Source organism: Anopheles merus, chromosome 3L (assembly GCF_017562075.2).
Source record: "Anopheles merus strain MAF chromosome 3L, AmerM5.1, whole genome shotgun sequence".
Classification (NCBI taxonomy): Eukaryota; Metazoa; Arthropoda; class Insecta; order Diptera; family Culicidae; genus Anopheles; species Anopheles merus.
Genome location: NC_054085.1, coordinates 37,688,514 through 37,704,882, shown reverse-complemented (window position 1 = coordinate 37,704,882; position 16,369 = coordinate 37,688,514). Strand labels below are relative to the sequence as shown.

The 16,369-nt window shown below is 45.1% G+C and overlaps 4 protein-coding genes across 7 annotated transcripts in view; all 4 read right to left on the bottom strand.

Moving 5' to 3' along the window:
• The window catches only part of LOC121598599, a 55,613-nt gene extending 55,194 nt beyond the window's left edge, over positions 1-419 (bottom strand). For 2 of the 3 annotated variants that reach the window (XM_041925652.1, XM_041925653.1), the window contains exon 1: positions 202-416. The gene's annotated coding sequence lies outside the window, so the exon portion shown is untranslated. Of the gene's footprint in view, positions 1-201 lie in introns of all 3 variants that reach the window. The other variant, XM_041925655.1, reaches the window with a different exon arrangement.
• A 2,968-nt stretch (positions 420-3,387) lies between these two features.
• On the bottom strand, positions 3,388-7,247 carry LOC121598875 (chymotrypsinogen B-like). 2 transcript variants are annotated; one of them, XM_041926222.1, is made up of 5 exons: positions 6,884-7,247; positions 5,951-6,812; positions 4,960-5,874; positions 4,057-4,893; positions 3,388-3,994 (listed from the first exon to the last, which is right to left on the bottom strand). In XM_041926222.1, the coding sequence occupies exons 1-5, from the start codon at positions 7,119-7,121 to the stop codon at positions 3,388-3,390; spliced, it is 3,459 nt and encodes a 1,152-aa protein (XP_041782156.1). In that variant the 5' UTR covers positions 7,122-7,247. The 2 variants fall into 2 exon arrangements, with proteins under 2 accessions (XP_041782156.1, XP_041782157.1); XM_041926223.1 differs by lacking the exons at positions 3,388-3,994; positions 4,057-4,893 and having other exon boundaries at positions 5,818-6,812.
• Positions 7,248-7,379: 132 nt separating this feature from the next.
• Positions 7,380-11,692, bottom strand: LOC121598874. The gene is made up of 5 exons (XM_041926221.1): positions 11,348-11,692; positions 10,378-11,251; positions 9,404-10,315; positions 8,500-9,336; positions 7,380-8,435 (listed from the first exon to the last, which is right to left on the bottom strand). Exons 1-5 carry the CDS (start codon positions 11,592-11,594, stop codon positions 7,772-7,774), a joined length of 3,534 nt encoding a protein of 1,177 aa, XP_041782155.1. The 5' UTR covers positions 11,595-11,692; the 3' UTR covers positions 7,380-7,771.
• Positions 11,693-11,782: 90 nt separating this feature from the next.
• On the bottom strand, positions 11,783-15,977 carry LOC121598872. Its single transcript, XM_041926219.1, has 5 exons — positions 15,671-15,977; positions 14,747-15,608; positions 13,751-14,665; positions 12,805-13,674; positions 11,783-12,734 (listed from the first exon to the last, which is right to left on the bottom strand). The coding sequence occupies exons 1-5, from the start codon at positions 15,915-15,917 to the stop codon at positions 12,065-12,067; spliced, it is 3,564 nt and encodes a 1,187-aa protein (XP_041782153.1). The 5' UTR covers positions 15,918-15,977; the 3' UTR covers positions 11,783-12,064.
• Positions 15,978-16,369: the final 392 nt, after the last annotated feature.

Here is a 16,369-nt window from a genome sequence, read left to right as displayed (position 1 = left end):
CATAGGACACATTTGAACATACAAATTGCAGTAGCACTTAAAAGTTCCATTCCAGTCACAACACCGTTTGCTGCTTGCCCATCGTCTTCGGCAGGGGCGCGCTTCTTTTTACTAGATGGAATGGTTCACCGAAAGGCTCACCGGACGCCCTTAGGTCCAACTCCCAACACTATCCTACACTAGCTATATTCCACCAATTACCATTAAAACTAGCACGAATATTTTCCACTCGGCACGGTAAAACAGAAACAGCAAGCCCAAACGTGTGATCCTCCAAAGGTACAGGACACGGGTCGGCTGGTTGGCCGCCGCGAGTTCGTTATGAAACGGCTTCACCGAGTCTGTGTCCGCTACTGAGACGGCCGGAAAAATCCGAACCCACTCGCATGGAACGACTTTTTCCAAAACCTCCAGTCTCGAAGGAAGCGCTTCAAACGGGTGGCTTCGCCGTGAGTGCCCAGGAGCGGAAAGCCACTCACTCGCGTCCGACCGTGGGCAACGCGCATGTCCTTACGCATCGCACACAAACACTACTACGGAAGGACGTCTGTTTGCTACACGCAGACATTTTACCATCGTTAGTGGTATTGTGGCGCTAGTATGAGTGTGTGTGTGTGTTGTGTTCTGTACAGATACAGTGTTGGGAAAGTGCGTTTTCTCTCTTGTTTTCTTGCTTTGAGGAGCTCCACACATGCTGCTATATCCTCCTACTGCCTCCTATCGGGCGTCTCCATCCCGTGCGCAGTGTGGTCACTCAGACTCTTTTGTGGGTCGCGTGGGTGTGTATGCGTTGTGTGAATGAAAATGCAAAATTCATCGGCGTGTAGGCGAGGCGACGTTGCTATTTAGGGCGGGCGAGCCTGATGAATGATGACGGCAATGATGATGATGATGATGGTGGCAGTGGAGTCCATTGGTGATTCGAGTGAGGATTTTCTCGTAAAATCTCTCGCAATAAAACGAAGAGTCTATGGTGGGTTTAAGGTTTCGGGCGAGGTAAGGAGGTGAGGTAGCGGGGTAAAAAAGAAATCTCCCGAAACAATCGGGCCAATTCAGCGCTTCAGGAGAAAAAGTGCAAACGTTGTTGTTTTAGTGATGTTGAAAGTATAAATTTTACATAACGAGTTGTTACATTTTTGTATGTTTTTTTAAATTGGAAAATAAATATTTGCAACTTTTTTTCGTAATTTGTCAAACCTCATCTCTTGTTTGATGAAACAGAATTTAAAAAAAATGTTGTTAAACCATTCTACCTTTCAAACTATACCCCGTCTTCGCATGTCGTTAAAACATTTCCCGCCAGAATCAATAAGCAAAATTTGTCAAACACGTTAAAAGCAGTACGTTGACAGGATATAAAAATCCACTTTGTCAGCAAAAACTGTCACGCACGGCCACGCAAGCAAGCATGCAAAAAAATGAAATCGTGTAATTATTTTTCTCCCATTAATGCTACGCTCGCTACTATTACGCTACGCTACCAGCCGCCAGTTGCCTCGAGGTGCATTTCTTCGTGCTGCTGCTGCTGCTGCAGCCTTCACTGCAGCAGTCGCCCAGACGCGGTGCGGTTTTATCGTGCTGGGTAATCGGTCCCAGCCCGCTACCCCATCCCCCATGAAGCGGGGATGAAGGACGCACACAGACAGGCATCGGAAAAGCCTCGGCGGAGGCAATTTTTAGTACTCCGGCTCGCGTAGCGTTGCGTGAAAATCGATTTTACGGCGATACAAATTCCGGCCTATGCCGCCGACGACGACATCGAAACGCTACCGTCCCCGTGAATCGTCTCCCTTCCTCATTATAAACAGCGACACACACTCACTCACACATACATAATGCCTAAGACACTACACGTCCATGCAGACTCGCAGTGTGGTTGTTGTGCGGGGCCTCTCGGCACACGCATTTCCCGCGAATGGACCGACTGCACTTTGGGTGCTTAGGGGGGAAGGGAGTGTGTGTGTGTGTGGGTGTTTTTTATGTTGCCCTATAGAGTAGCGGTTTTGGTGAACGGACGTTCGTGAGCGTGCGCGTATGCGGGTGAGTGCAAACGGGCTTTAATTGCTCTCGGCTTTGACGTTTGCGTAAGGGACAGAGGGCGCTCTAGGACGCTGACAGACATACACACACACATACTTGGAATGCGGGAGCTCAATTCGTCTGCACTCAGCCCGATTTGTTCACCATTTCTGTCTCGTTCTCACATTTATGTTAGTTCCAAAATGTTTTCTAACTGCTTGCGTTGCTGTTTGCCGACTGTGGTTGCGTTCTCTCATTTCTCTGGCTGAGGAATAATAATAATAAATCACTGGCGGCCATATTTTGCACTCACCTGCATGAGGCTATCTCTTTTGGGCACCGATTTTGCACTTGAAAAATGCCCCAGAAAACCCGGTCGTACGCTCCGCTACATTAGCTCCCTCTATTATGGAATAGTAGAAACGGTTTGAACTATTTGCTAACGGTTGAACTGTGATATCAAGATAACAACGATAGTGAATTCAGTAATATTAACAGTAGAATGAGCGTTGCGATTGCACCCACTTGAAGCAGACGACGATGAAACACTGTTTCATACCCCTTCTTGATACGATCTGCTCACGGTTCATGCACGCCTCGATTGCTTGATTCATTCTATAAATAGACTCGCAGTGTCTTATCAGCAGCAAGCGTCGATAGTTCATCAGATCCACCCGGTGCCATAGGAGCAGGGGGGGGGGGGGGCAGTGCATTATAAAATGAATAATCAGAAATGAAATAATAATTTGCATACAGCGTCCCAATCGGCAATGGTTTGCAGTGGTCTCGAAACTACGCACCCTGGAATGTTTGCTGGCGCATTCGTTTCGCGTTCGCAGGGATTTTCTTCGCAACTTTCTTCGCCTGCTTTGCGATGCACATTCGAACCCCCGGAGCCGGCAAACGAAACGACTTTGACAGCGTGTCGGGCACTTTTGCAAACGCTGTAGTTGGCGAGACCATTTCAAACACGATAAGACTGCAGTTTCAAACGGCATCTGTTGCAGGTCGTGGTCGTGCGATGTTCGAGTGGTGCACTATCAGTGGTGAATGGGTAGGGCAAAGAGTAAGAGGAGAAAGGGTGGACAGTTTGCGATTGAGGAGAGAAAAGGTAGAAACTGAAGGGTTACAGCGCAAGTGCAAGTGCAAGTGAAAAGATTAGCTCGCGAGGGTTGCGCATTGCTCATAAAGAAGTTAGCGTTGCAGTCGAACACTAGTATGGCCGATGCGGAATTTGGAAGGTTCGAATCCCTCTTAAGATTCGTATTTCTCTTCGTTAGAGTTTAAAGCTTGTTTCACACTGAATTAGATTCGAGCTGTTTTTATTTATTTGATAGTTTTGCAAGCTGTTCAAAATCAAAAAGATGTTCAAAATCGAAACTCCTCTCGATGCCGTCTGCCGTTCAGCTGAACTGCTGGCGGCTCCATTGTTTCCAGTATCCAATCCAAATAGGCATCTGTGTTTGTATAGATAGCTGGATAATAGATGCTACAAGCTTTAGGGGCGGTGACAGTAAACCCACGCATAAAGTGTCTATGTTCCGATCTTAGTGATTGCAGTGAGTGAAGTGAAGCGCCAGTGAATAAACCAACACATTCATCATCGGTCGTTCGTTTGGTAATCACACAATGTGTCGACCTATCTATGGTATTGCTCACCTTCAAGCCTTGCCACCGTTTTTGACACTCTGCCATATCTATGTACCTGCCATTAATATTCGTTATTCTGTACTCAGAATCTGAAGTTGAAGTATGCCCAACCAATATCAAACTCAATGTATCATAACTTCGTATTTGATTGATGATTGGCAAACAGATGGGTTTTACACTCGACCCAGACGTATCTACAGAGCTGCGCAGCAATGCCAACGCGATATCGTTATAATGATTGGTTCTATTGTACCGCGGATGAACGAATATCTTCTGAGTGGCAATTTGCTGAGCATCCATATCATCACCAAATTGTATGATGTGGCTGAAACCGACAAACAAGATGTTAAGATAGCATACCCACGTTAACCCCACAGGCATACTTACTCTGCACTAGGATCTTCGAAACAGTCTGCTGCGCTAAGAACGTACCAGTCGCTAATGAGTGTCGCCGAGCATCTGCTTTCATTGAAAAACGGTGCATTGGAGAAGACATATCCCATCCATGGTGTTGGATCCCTTCTGGACGATATACCGCAGGTGTTAAAATTGAACAGTGTCCTCTTGGAAGCATGTTGAACAGGTCTTAAATTCACCCGTTCATTTCTCGTTGCGCTCTGGAATGAAGTTTGCTGCTCCTTTTGCTGCATATTCGCCAATACCCATTCAAGATCCGACATCACAACCGCGTCAAACAAGTACGGACCGTAGACCAGTTCCTCATAAGTATCTCGTATCTGGAAATTCATCCCGTACAGAAAGTAGCGCGTGCGTCCTCCGTACCCAACCGCCATCTGAAACGGACTGCCCATTGCGAGGGACATTTTCGTTTGTTTGAACTTATCTGCTTCGATTGCACATGACGGGTTCCCCTCGGAGGGTGGCAAAAAGCCCTCACGCATTAATCGTTGTCGGCATGTCGGTTGGTCTACCATAGTTAGCTTCTTGCTTTGGATGGCATACGAATTACTACTTGCGGATGATAAAACCACTTCCGTAGGCTTGTTCCGATATAGCTGGTCCATGAAGGGTAAACAGATCGGTTTGATGTAGGGATTGGTTAGATCAGCCGGTTCGAGCAGCTCTATCAGGACAAAGATTTGCTTAGATTCGTCGGCTGGAGGAAGGATAACGTTCTTGATATCCACCTCCTGGTATGTTGGTACACATGTAGGGGGAAAGCATGGCACGTCTGGATTAAATTTACCTAAGAGAAGATATCGCCTGCAATGATAAGATAAAATGCTTCAATTAGTGTTAAGAGCTTATTCTCCACGTAAAACTACATACCATGTTGCACCGTTCTGTACACTGCTTTTGGGGACCAAAGCATACCATTCGCTTATGAGCACTGCCAAGCTCCGCGTCGAAGGGGACTCATCGGTGGAATTTTCTATCAACTCGAAAAATCCAATCCAAGGCATGACAGCCATTTGACCCAAGTTCTGGTTACGCGTGCTGGTTAAACCACAGGTGTTCATATTGAAAAGACGTAGATTTTCCTTTCCCGGCTGCTGTTGTAGCTTGCTCCACTCCGACTCGAGTGTTTGTTCAGTTGTGTTGACGGTTGTAATTCTAAAAGCATTCGTGGGCTCGAGCGTGTTGTATCTCATGTTGTACAGTATCCAGTCGAGATACGCTTCGGTATTGCTGAAAACGGCTGGCAGCGCCTCTGCGTCACAGATCGATCCAAGCAGTTTGGACCCTCTCAAAAAGTAACGCTTCGTACCATTGATCATCCTTATCTCATGCAGTGGTGTTCCTTCTCTCATTGAAAAGCAATGCTGTGCGTCCTGCTTGTTTGCCATCTCTGCACAGAAGCTATTTTCTAGATTCAACGCCAACTTACTCTCGGCGTACTGTCTTCTGCACTCGACGGACTCCACATAGCGCATGGGAACGGTTTTTAAAGAATTGCCTGTGGATGAAAGCACCGCCACGTGCAAGTTTCTCTTTGCGTTCGTTCTTAGCTCGGACGTAACAGGTACGCAGATAGGCTTCACATTAACCTGGCTGGTGTCTGCTGGGGTCAGCAGCTCGATAAGTGCGATATTGTTGACATCATTAGTCCTGTCAAACTTTGGATGAATTATGAAATTTTTAATACGCCGTTGTTGTGAAGGATGGTGACAAAGGGTCGACCCATTATTTACGAAACATTCCGCATCCGGGGATTCTAGTCCATATCCAAGCAACACATACGCGCTTAGTGAAAGAAACATTGAATATTTTGAGGTTAGCAGAAGGTTCTATACATAACAAGCAAAATATTATGACTTACTCGACGCCATTGTTTTCGAAGCAATCTGCCGACCCCACAGCATACCAATCGCTTATGAGCGTAACAACACACCTATGTTTGTTTTCATGTTGTGACGTGACATACCCAACCCATGGCAGAGTCCAACTGGTATTATAATTGTCTACCTGAGATACTTTCACACCACACGTTTTGAAGTTGAACAGGCGTAGCTTTTCCTCATAATCTATATCCAGCACGTCGCTGTCGTAGGTAAGCACTCGCTGATCAATGTACTGCTTAATCCAATTCAGGTACTTCGCCACGTCGGTATAGGCGGTGGGCTTTAGCGGATCGCATAGCGTCGTGTTACCACGCTCTGGAGAGAACGACACCAAGCCTCTCACGTACCATTTGCCATTGGTTTCGAAAAACATACCGCCACCGCTATCACCGTTGCACGCACTTACACCCGTTTGTCCTTTCCCACAGAATATATCCGTCGTCAGATGCGTTCCAAACACATCACGATCAGTTGCAATGCACGTCAAAGGATCCATCACACCAATCAAAGCCTGTTTCAGCTGATCCGACACAACATTGTGCTCGTTCGAACCAAATCCAACGATCGTTCCGTTTCTGCCCACGATCGTATCCAGCTTGCTGTCCATTGTCCACAGACAGACGGGTTGCACGTACTTCGTCATGGTGATGTTGGAGCTTAGCTTGATCAGAGCAATGTCCTTGATGATGCTGTCTTTACTAAATCCCGGATGTACTATTATGTCGCGCACATCGAACGTCTGCGTGTGTTCACTACTTTCTTTAAGATTGATCCTACCCACGTGTACTGACACGCGAGTTTTCGAGATCACTCCGCTTTCAAGATACACGCAATGGGATGCTTACAAACATAAAGTATACATTATTAATTATTACTCGTGACATGGAAGACTACATCACATAACACCATACCCGTGAGAATGGTACTCTCATCAATAATGGATCCACCGCAAGCGTATTTATTTTGATGATAGATCGTCGCATGCCACGGCCAGTGGCCAGCCCTGGCATTAACGCCATGGTGAATATAATATTGCGTTTTCACTTTGCGTCTACCGCATGTTAAATGATTGTCTTCTTGTCCACATGTATGTGGCACTAAGTACAGAAGTGCTAACACAAGGACAAACCGTTTCAAGGAACAACGCATAATCACACAATCAAACACACAACGTTTTCCGAACAATTAAATCCCGGCTCCTGAGGAGGAAACAACTGAACGAACTGTGCTGTACCGCTGCCAAACTGTGAGTGATCCTAACAGTAACGATCCATGGAGCAGATGGCTATTGCCCTACATTTTGCTATCACGGGCAAGGGAGATTGTTGTAACGTGGTGTTAAAACTTGCGGAAAATCTCAAACCCAGGGCCAAATAGGACGTACCATGAAGCATAGAAATTGTTTATTGTTTATAGTTTATTGTCTTATTGAACATTGTTCCACGGGCGGGCACGTCACGCGTTGAATTAGGACCTTGCTAACTGGCTAGCGGGAACTAAGCGAATTATCGATAATCAAGCCCAGGCCTTGACTGACTAAGGTTGTTGCAATAAATAATGTAAAGAAGTATAGACGGCCCTTTGATCTCATCAAACCAGCTACAATCATGCATCGAGCTCATTGTATTAATAACCGTTAAAGGCTCTGTAGATTGCCACTACTGGCGTTATCTGCAGAACTTAGGGACGGAGAAGAGTTCAATTGCGAATCGCGTAACCTTGCGCTCAGTGTGTGCTGTATATTTGCTATACTTTTTTTTTCGTGACGCATTGTTCGTTTAATCGTAAAGATTTTATTTTCATTTATCACTAAATATAAGTTCCTTTTGCAGATCAAACGGCAAACCCACTGGCTGCTCCATAGTTTCCAGTATCCAATCCAAATACCCATCTGTGTTTGTGTAAACTGCAGGATAATAGATGCTGCAACCTCTCGGCAAGATCACATCAAATCCGCGCAGAAAGTGTCTTTCACTCGATTCTAGTCTTTGCAATGAGTGAAGTGAAGCCCCAGTGAATACTTGAACACACTCATCATCCTGTGTTCGTTTTGTAATCACACAATGTTTCATGTTATCTATGGTAAAGCTCACCCTCAAACCTTGCCACCGATTTTGACACTCCCTGTGATCTATGTACTTATCATCAACCGTGGTAATTTTGAAGTCAGAAAGTGAATTTGAACCAGAAGAGGCCATTACCAAGCTCGATGTATCATAACTACGTATTTCATCAATAATCGGCAAGCAGATGGGCTTCACATTCGGTAGTGATGTATCCACAGGAGTAGCAAGCTTAGCCAACGCAATATCGTTGCCATGGATGGTTCGGTTGTAATGCGGATGAAGAAAGATCTTGTGGGTTGCAACGCGTTGCTTAGGAAGAGGACAAGATGCAGAGTCATTTGTCTTAGTGCATTCTCTCTGGGCCGTATCACTTCCAATCCCGAATTCTATAATGTTTCTGAAAACAAAGAAAAAGTTGTTTAGCATATCCAGCAAACGCCAAACCACACAGCCGATCTTACTCTGTGCTTGCATCGCTAAAACAATATCCTGGACCAACAACGTATTGGTTGCTAATGAGCGTCACCGAGCATCTGCTTTCGTTGAAAAACGGTGCATTGGAGAATACATTCCCCATCCACGGCATTGGATAGCTGCTCGATGATTCCCCACAGGTGTTAAAGTTAAACAATGCCCTCTTGGAAGCATGCTGAACTGGGCTCAAATGCACCCGTTCGTTCTTGCTTGTGCTGATGAATGAAGTTTGTCGGTCTTTTACCCGCATGCTCTCCACTATCCAGTCAAGATCACCTTTTTCAATCGTTCCGAACATGTATGGCCCATAGATCAAGTCCGCAAAAATATGCGGCTGGTTACCATCCATTCCGTACAGAAAGTAGCGTGTGCGTCCTCCGTACCGTATCGGCATCTGCACCGGACTGCCTAGGTTTGAAGATAAAGGTGTTTGTCGGAGCTTTTCCGCCTCGATTGCACACGGAAAGTCCCCGTCGAAGGTGACGAAATGATTGCCGAGCAGCAACCTTTGCTGGCAATTCAGGTAATCGATCATTTTCAGCTTTTTGTTTTCAATGGTAAACGATATGTTGGACGATATAACCACTTCCATGGGTTTGTGTTGATACAGCTGGTCCATAAAAGGCAAACAGATGGGTCTGATGTAGGGAATCTTCAGATTGGCCGGCTCAAGCAGCTCTATCAACGCAAACACCTGCCTGGGATGATCGGGCGGAGGAAGGATAACGTTCTTGATTTCTACCAGCTGGTGTGTTATTTCGCATGTGCCAGTGTAGCAGTTGGTGGGATCATCCGGATTATACTGACCTAGTATAAGTAATCGCCTAGAAAGTAAATATAAAGGAAGCTCATCGAGCATTGATCATTTCCGTTTCACACAAAGTCACTCACCAAGTAACATCGTTCTGTACCGTACGCTTTGGGGTCAATGCATACCATTCGCTTATGAGCACTACCAAACTTCTTGTCGTCGTGTATTCATCCGTAACATTTTCCGCCGCTTGGAAGAAGCCGACCCACGGTAGGACAGTTACCTGTCCCAAGTTCTGGTTGCGAGTGCTAGGTAAGCCACAGGTGTCCATGTTGAAAAGATTCAACTGTTCTTTTGCCGGTTGCTGCTGCAACATGCTCCATTCCATTTCGAGAGTTTGTTTAGCTATGTTAGGTTTTGAAATACGAACAACTTCATTTGTGTCTTGAATGTTGTATCGCATGTTGTATAGTATCCAGTCGAGATATTCATCCATGTTGTTGTATACTGGCGGTGCTCCTGATGTACAAGCGAGGCCTAATATTTCAAACCCACGTAAGAAGTATCGTTCCGATTCCCCAAGCGAACGCAACTGATGTAATGGAGCACCACTCTTCAGGGAAACACAGTCCGGGTTATCATTGGTAGCCGTTCGTGCACAGAATCTCATGTTTTTCCAACTGATGGTCAACCCTAAGTCAGCGTACCGATCCATACATTCTTCTGTGCTGGTTTGGTGTACGGCTTGATCTCCATATGTGGTCGTTCGCCTTGCGTAGGTTGCCACGGATAAGTTGGTCATCTCATTTGTTCGTAGCTCTGGAATAGCTGATACACAGATGGGCTTCACGTTCGGCTGTGTTGTATTGGCTGCTTCCAGCAACTCAATCAGCACTATATTATTCCCAAAGTTATAGCTATCGTACTTCGGATGGGTGATGATTCTTTCAATCTGCACCGTTTGGGTCGGATGAGTACATTGTGTCCTTCCATGACGATCAAAACATTCTGATTTTGTCGATTCCGATGGTCCTCCGAGTAGAATAGATCGTCTATTAAGAAAAGGTGTTTAAAATTTAACTGTACACAATGACACTGGTAAAAGTATACTTACTCGATACCGTCGTTAGCAAAACAATGTGCAGGACCAATCGCGTACCAATCGCTTATTAATGTCACCACACATCTTGCACTGCGTATAGTGTCAGCAGCTCCAGACAGGATGACAAATCCAAGCCAGGGAAGTGTCCAGCTCGATCCATCATTGAGCATAGTTGAAGATTTCACACCGCAAGTACCAAAGTTGAACAGTCGTAGCTTCTCCTCATAATCTATGTCCAGCACGTCATTCTCGAAGGATAGCACTCGCTGATCAATGTACTGGGAAATCCATTCTAGGTACTGGGCCACATCGGTATATGCGGTGTGCTTGAGAGGATTGCACAGTCCGGTATTTCCACGCAGCGGAGTAAACGACACCAAGCCTCTCACGAACCATTTGCCACCGACTTCAAAGAACATACCGCCACCGCTATCTCCATTGCACGCATTCACACCCATCTGTCCTTTTCCACAGAACATGTCCGACGTCAGATGCGTTCCGAACACGCTACGATCACTTGCAATGCACGTCAACGGATCGACCACACCAATCAATGCTTGTTTGAGCTGCTCCGAAACAACATCCTGCTCGTTCAATCCGAATCCAACGATCGTTCCGTTTCTACCCACGATCGTATCCAGCTTGCTGTCCATTGTCCACAGACAGACGGGTTGCACGTACTTCGTCATGGTGATGTGCGAGCTCAGCTTGAGTAGAGCAATGTCGTTGATAATACTTGAGGAGTTGTATTTAGGATGTAGTATAATTTCCTGCAAACTGTGAGTCTGTGTGTATTCATCTTTTTCTTTCAGATCCAATTGTCCGAGATGCACTGTTACCAGGGTTTTTGGGATTATACCTCTCGTTGTGTAGATGCAGTGTGCCGCTTAAAAAGATAAATTTTTATTTTTTTCAAGCGTTTGCTCTGTTGATACTTCCATGACATTCACATGCATTTAATTATTGCACCACTTTTACCTACCAGTGAGAACAGTGTTCTGATCAATTACCGCACCACCGCAAGCGTACTCATTCTGCTCGCCCTTTCGATGAAAGATCGCTGCATGCCACGGCCAGTGACCGGCCTTGGCGTCAATGCCATTGTGGATGAGGTAAACCGACTTCACTTTGCGTCTACCGCACGTTAACCGACTTTCTTGGGCCGCCGCTAGAGACAGCACACACAACAAACCGTAAAACAAAATTACTCTACCAATGAAGTGAAACATTATCTGTGCATAAACGTTGAACCTTTACTGAGAGCCCCACATCTATGGTACTGTGTGACTATTAAACGTCTATACTCAACCACCTCCAACCAGTATGTGTTCCGTCGGCATAAACGATCAACAGCGATCGCGAGAGATTATCACGGCTATAGCAAAAGCATAGTTCTCAACCTCACTTGTGTTGGTGTAATGTTTGCAAATACCTTCACCGACTGAAACAAGTTCTATGTGTACGCGGAGATAATGTGATCCGGTAATTCCGGAAAACAGGTTTGCTAATGAGATGACACGGTACATTGCGACAGTTCGTGATTTTATTAGGTGTTTTGCCCGCTGTGGTTACGATTTCAATTTTACTATTCTGGTTTATTTATGACGTAACGTAACCGCAATACAGTCGTACAGTTGCAACAAATGACGATAGGGAATCTTATATGATCTTATATTCCCGTGGCATATTAACTGGTATATTAATTAGTAAAAATGAGTTTTTCCCTCAAATCGTATGACGATCTTAATGAATATGCCGACAATTCGGTTTCTACCATGTTCTCCAACATCCAATCTAAATAACGATCTGTATCTGTATACACTAGTGGAAAGTGAAGATTGCAAACTGCCGCTTTGAGCTCGAGAATGCCGCGTAGAAAATGTCTTTCGTTCCAACCGACTACTTGAGTTGTCTGCAGCGATGAACCGATCAGTAGATCGAAACACTCATTATTAGGTGCTATTTCAAGCAAAATACACATCTTTCTGTTTTCGATGGGAAGATTGACTGCCAAACTATCCCAACGCTTTTGACACTCAGTCGATTCAACGTACCTATTACCTGCATTGGAAAGTATGAATCGAGTGTCCTCCTCGTTTTGACCAACTGCAACTAGGCTGGATGTATCATAGCTACGAACTTCATCCAACACTGGAAGGCAGATTGGTTTAACATTTGGTTGAGATATATCCGCCGCTCTTGCAAACTGAATCAACGCAATATCATTGTGGTATTCAGAGCTATCGTACTGTGGATGGATGATGACCTTACGCACTGGAATTCGTTGGGTAGGCGCACCACATCCAGTCGCTGCATCGGTACAGTCTGTATGCATTTTGACGCTATTGACGCCAAATAGAACGGAGTATCTAAAAGGAAACAATGCAATCGTTAATGATAAAACCATCTTCATCTCTACAATCTACAAAAAAAACTTACTCAAGGTTATCTCCACTAAAACAAGCCACCAAACTCACGGCATACCATTCGCTAACAAGTGTGACTGCACATTTGCTAGACATGTTAAGGGTTGCATTTGAAGATAAGAAACCCATCCATGGGATAATTGGAAAACTATTGAAAGACCCATTTACTGGCGGGATAACTCCACAGTTGCTGAAATTGAACGATCTTCTCTTGGAACCGTCCTGTACTGGGGGCAAATCAATACGCCTAGGATCTGATGCTTTGGACACGTTAAAAAGTGGCACATTATGCTCTTTGCCCTTCATGCTTTCCACAATCCATTCCAGAAACCGATCAACATTGGTGAACAACTCCGGAAGGTACGGTAACTCGTTCGGCACGTTGTTGCGTAGATTGATGCCTCTCAGGAAAAACCGCTGATCCTCATCGAACTGCATTCGGGCTTGCAGTGGTGCACCTCCATTTAGCAGCAGCGGCGTGGACTGTTGACGATTGTCTGCAGCTACCGCGCACCAAGGAACAGTTTTTGTTGAGGTCAGAAACCCTTCCTGTGCCAGTTGCCGTTGACAGGTGGTCGGATTGAGTGCTGTCAACGTTTTGCTTCTCATGTCCAAGTCCTCGTTCGAGGTAACAACCAGCTCGAGCGGATTTGTCTTAAACATATCCTTAAGAAATGGCATGCAGATTGGTTTGATGTGTCGGCTTGTAGAATTAACTGGTGATGTAAGCTCAACCAGTGCGATATTATAATTAAGCGGATCGTTTGCATAATTCGGATGGATGTGGATGCTTCTAATGGTTGCCTCAACCGCTTGCACACAAGAGTCACCGACACACTGAGCTTGAAGGATGAGGTTGCTCAATCCAATGACAACCGAACGCCTAGAATGTAGAAGAACATCCATGGAAAGTAGTTGAAATTGCACTAAAAAGAAGTTAGCTGGTCTGTTATGCTTACCACCATGCTTTCTGTTTCACTAGATGGGCGTTTGTCAGAAAGTATCGTTCGCTTATCAATACTCCTACACTTTGCACTTGCAATTGTTTATCCTCATCTATAATTGTCCGCCAACCAAACACTGTCACCATCCAGGGATAGACGACGATGGAGCCCGTTTTGGCATTCACGATGTTTGCCGTTACACCGCACGAGCTCATATTGAAGAGTTGAAGATTTTCATTCCCTGGTTCTTGCTGTAGTCTCATCCATTGTGATTTTAATGTGCCATTAGCTGGCAAACTTTCTGTTTGTACAAAGCCCTCCGGCTCGTTGTACCTCATGTTGTACAGTATCCAGTCGATGTATGCCTCGATATTGTTGTAAATTGGTGGTACACGCGCATTACAGGCCTGTCCAAGCAACTCGAATCCACGCAGAAAGTATTGCTCCTTACCACCAAAAATCTTCAGTTCCTGAAGCGGTGATCCTGATATAAGTGCATTGCAATTTTGTTCGTCCTGCTTGTTCGCTATTTCTGCACAGAGTCGTTTGTTTTCCAGATTCAACACAATGTTCTCTTGGGCGTACTGTTTCATACACTCGGTAGAGTCTAGATAGCGAACGGGAATGTTTTTGTACGAGTCTTCATCTCTTGAAATCACTGCAACGTGTAAGTTTGTCTTTGCGTTTGTTCTAAGCTGAGACGTTACAGGCAGGCAGATAGGCATCACGTTTGGCAGGCTGGTGTCTGCCGGGGATAGCAGCTCGATGAGTGCGATATTGTCTGCAGAATTGTTTGTACCGAACATTGGATGCACAATGATCCTTTGAATACGACGCATTTGGGAGAGATGAGTGCATAGGGTAGACCCGTTGCGGTCGAAACATTCCGATTTTAAGTGTTCGTCTCCAGCACCTAACAAAATGAAAGCTCTAAGTGTGTGAAGAAGTGGGTGTTTAGTTAGATAGTTGGTAAAGATAATGTCCCTTTATAAACAATTCATTAGTACTCACTCAACACCGTCATTTTCGAAACAATGTGCAGGCCCTACCGCATACCAATCACTTATGAGTGTAACAACACATCTAGTTTTATACTCATTCGGCGCTCTGATAAATCCAAGCCAGGGTAGTGTCCAATTAGATCCGCCAGGATGAACAGTAGAGGATTTTACACCGCAAGTATCAAAGTTGAACAGTCGTAGCTTTTCTTCATAGTCTATATCCAACACGTCACTCTCAAACGATAGCACTCGCTGATCAATGTACTGCTTAATCCATTCCAAGTGCTTTGCCACATCGGTGTAGGCCGTGTACTTTAGCGGATCGCATAGCGTCGTGTTACCTCGCAATGGCGTGAATGATACCAAGCCTCTCACGAACCATTTGCCTCCCACCTCGAAGAACATACCGCCACCGCTATCTCCGTTGCAAGCACTCACACCCTTCTGTCCTTTTCCACAGAACATGTCCGACGTAAGGTGAGTTCCAAACACGCTACGATCACTTGCAATGCACGTCAACGCATCCACCACACCAATCAAGGCCTGTTTGAGCCGCTCCGATACAACGTCTTGCTCATTTAAACCGAACCCCACAATCGTTCCATTTTTACCAACGATTAACTCTTTCTTGCTGTCCATGGTCCACAAACAAACAGGTTGCACATATTTCGTCATCGTTATGTTGGAGCTAAGCTTGATCAACGCAATGTCGTTGATGATGCTGTTTCTGCTAAACCCAGGGTGAAGTATAATTTCCCGTGCTTCAAGCGTCTGCGTGTATTCGCTTGCTTCTTTCAGATTGATTTGTCCCACGTGTACTAACACGCGAGTCGCCGGGAGCACACCTCGTCGAGTATGCACGCAATGAGAGGCTTAGGAAGAGGAAAGGAATGTCATTTGTATTTCATTACTGGCAAATGGTATATCAATATACCTGTGAGAATAGTGTTCTCGTCAATAACCGCTCCACCGCAAGCGTAATCCGTCCTTCCGGTCATGTTATGAAAGACCGCAGCATGCCACGGCCAGTGACCGGCCTTGGCGTCAATGCCATTGTGGATCAGGTAAACCGACTTCACTTTGCGTCTACCGCACGTTAACCGACTCTCTTGGGCCGTCGTTAGATATACTACACACAATACACCGTAGAGTAGTGTTACCCTACTAACTAAGTAAAGCATTATGGTTACAATAAAAACCTTAAATCTACTGATTGTTTTACTGAGAGAATTTTAAAAGGTGCGCACTCAACCGTTTGCAACTAGCAAGTGTTCATTTAGCAGAAACGATCGACGTAGATCGCTATCGCAGCAAAACGTAGAACACATTTGTCAGCTACACAAGTATTAGTGAAACGTTGCAAAAGCATTTCTTGGCTATGAACAAATGCAATGAACGAGTATTCAGTGTGATCTGGTGAAGCCCAAAGCAGATTGAATGATGGTCCTTCCATATATTACGTACTTCTTCTTGAGGTGTGTTAAAGCTTTATTATTTTATTCTTATTTATTATTATTATTTTCGAGATGAAGTTTCTACGTTTGATTGAATGAATCTAAACTACGTTCAATACTATTGCACCTATATTTGTGGGCACGCAATGAGATGCTTGTAAAAAGTTAATAAAACAACA

What these genes read in the sequence shown, in the direction of transcription:
- LOC121598872 (XM_041926219.1), bottom strand. Translation starts at nt 15,917, where the DNA reads ATGCTTTACTTAGTTAGTAGGGTAACACTACTCTACGGTGTATTGTGT. An exon ending in CGAGAACACTATTCTCACAG is followed by an intron (nt 15,609 to 15,670) that starts GTATATTGATAT and finishes CCTCTTCCTAAG; the next exon opens with CCTCTCATTGCGTGCATACT. An exon ending in TTTAGTGGAGATAACCTTGA is followed by an intron (nt 12,735 to 12,804) that starts GTAAGTTTTTTT and finishes GTTTCCTTTTAG; the next exon opens with ATACTCCGTTCTATTTGGCG.
- LOC121598874 (XM_041926221.1), bottom strand. Translation starts at nt 11,594, where the DNA reads ATGTTTCACTTCATTGGTAGAGTAATTTTGTTTTACGGTTTGTTGTGT. An exon ending in GTACAGAACGATGTTACTTG is followed by an intron (nt 9,337 to 9,403) that starts GTGAGTGACTTT and finishes TTTACTTTCTAG; the next exon opens with GCGATTACTTATACTAGGTC. An exon ending in TTTAGCGATGCAAGCACAGA is followed by an intron (nt 8,436 to 8,499) that starts GTAAGATCGGCT and finishes CTTTGTTTTCAG; the next exon opens with AAACATTATAGAATTCGGGA.
- LOC121598875 (XM_041926222.1), bottom strand. Translation starts at nt 7,121, where the DNA reads ATGCGTTGTTCCTTGAAACGGTTTGTCCTTGTGTTAGCACTTCTGTAC. An exon ending in TGAGAGTACCATTCTCACGG is followed by an intron (nt 6,813 to 6,883) that starts GTATGGTGTTAT and finishes TATGTTTGTAAG; the next exon opens with CATCCCATTGCGTGTATCTT. An exon ending in TTCGAAAACAATGGCGTCGA is followed by an intron (nt 5,875 to 5,950) that starts GTAAGTCATAAT and finishes TCTTTCACTAAG; the next exon opens with CGCGTATGTGTTGCTTGGAT.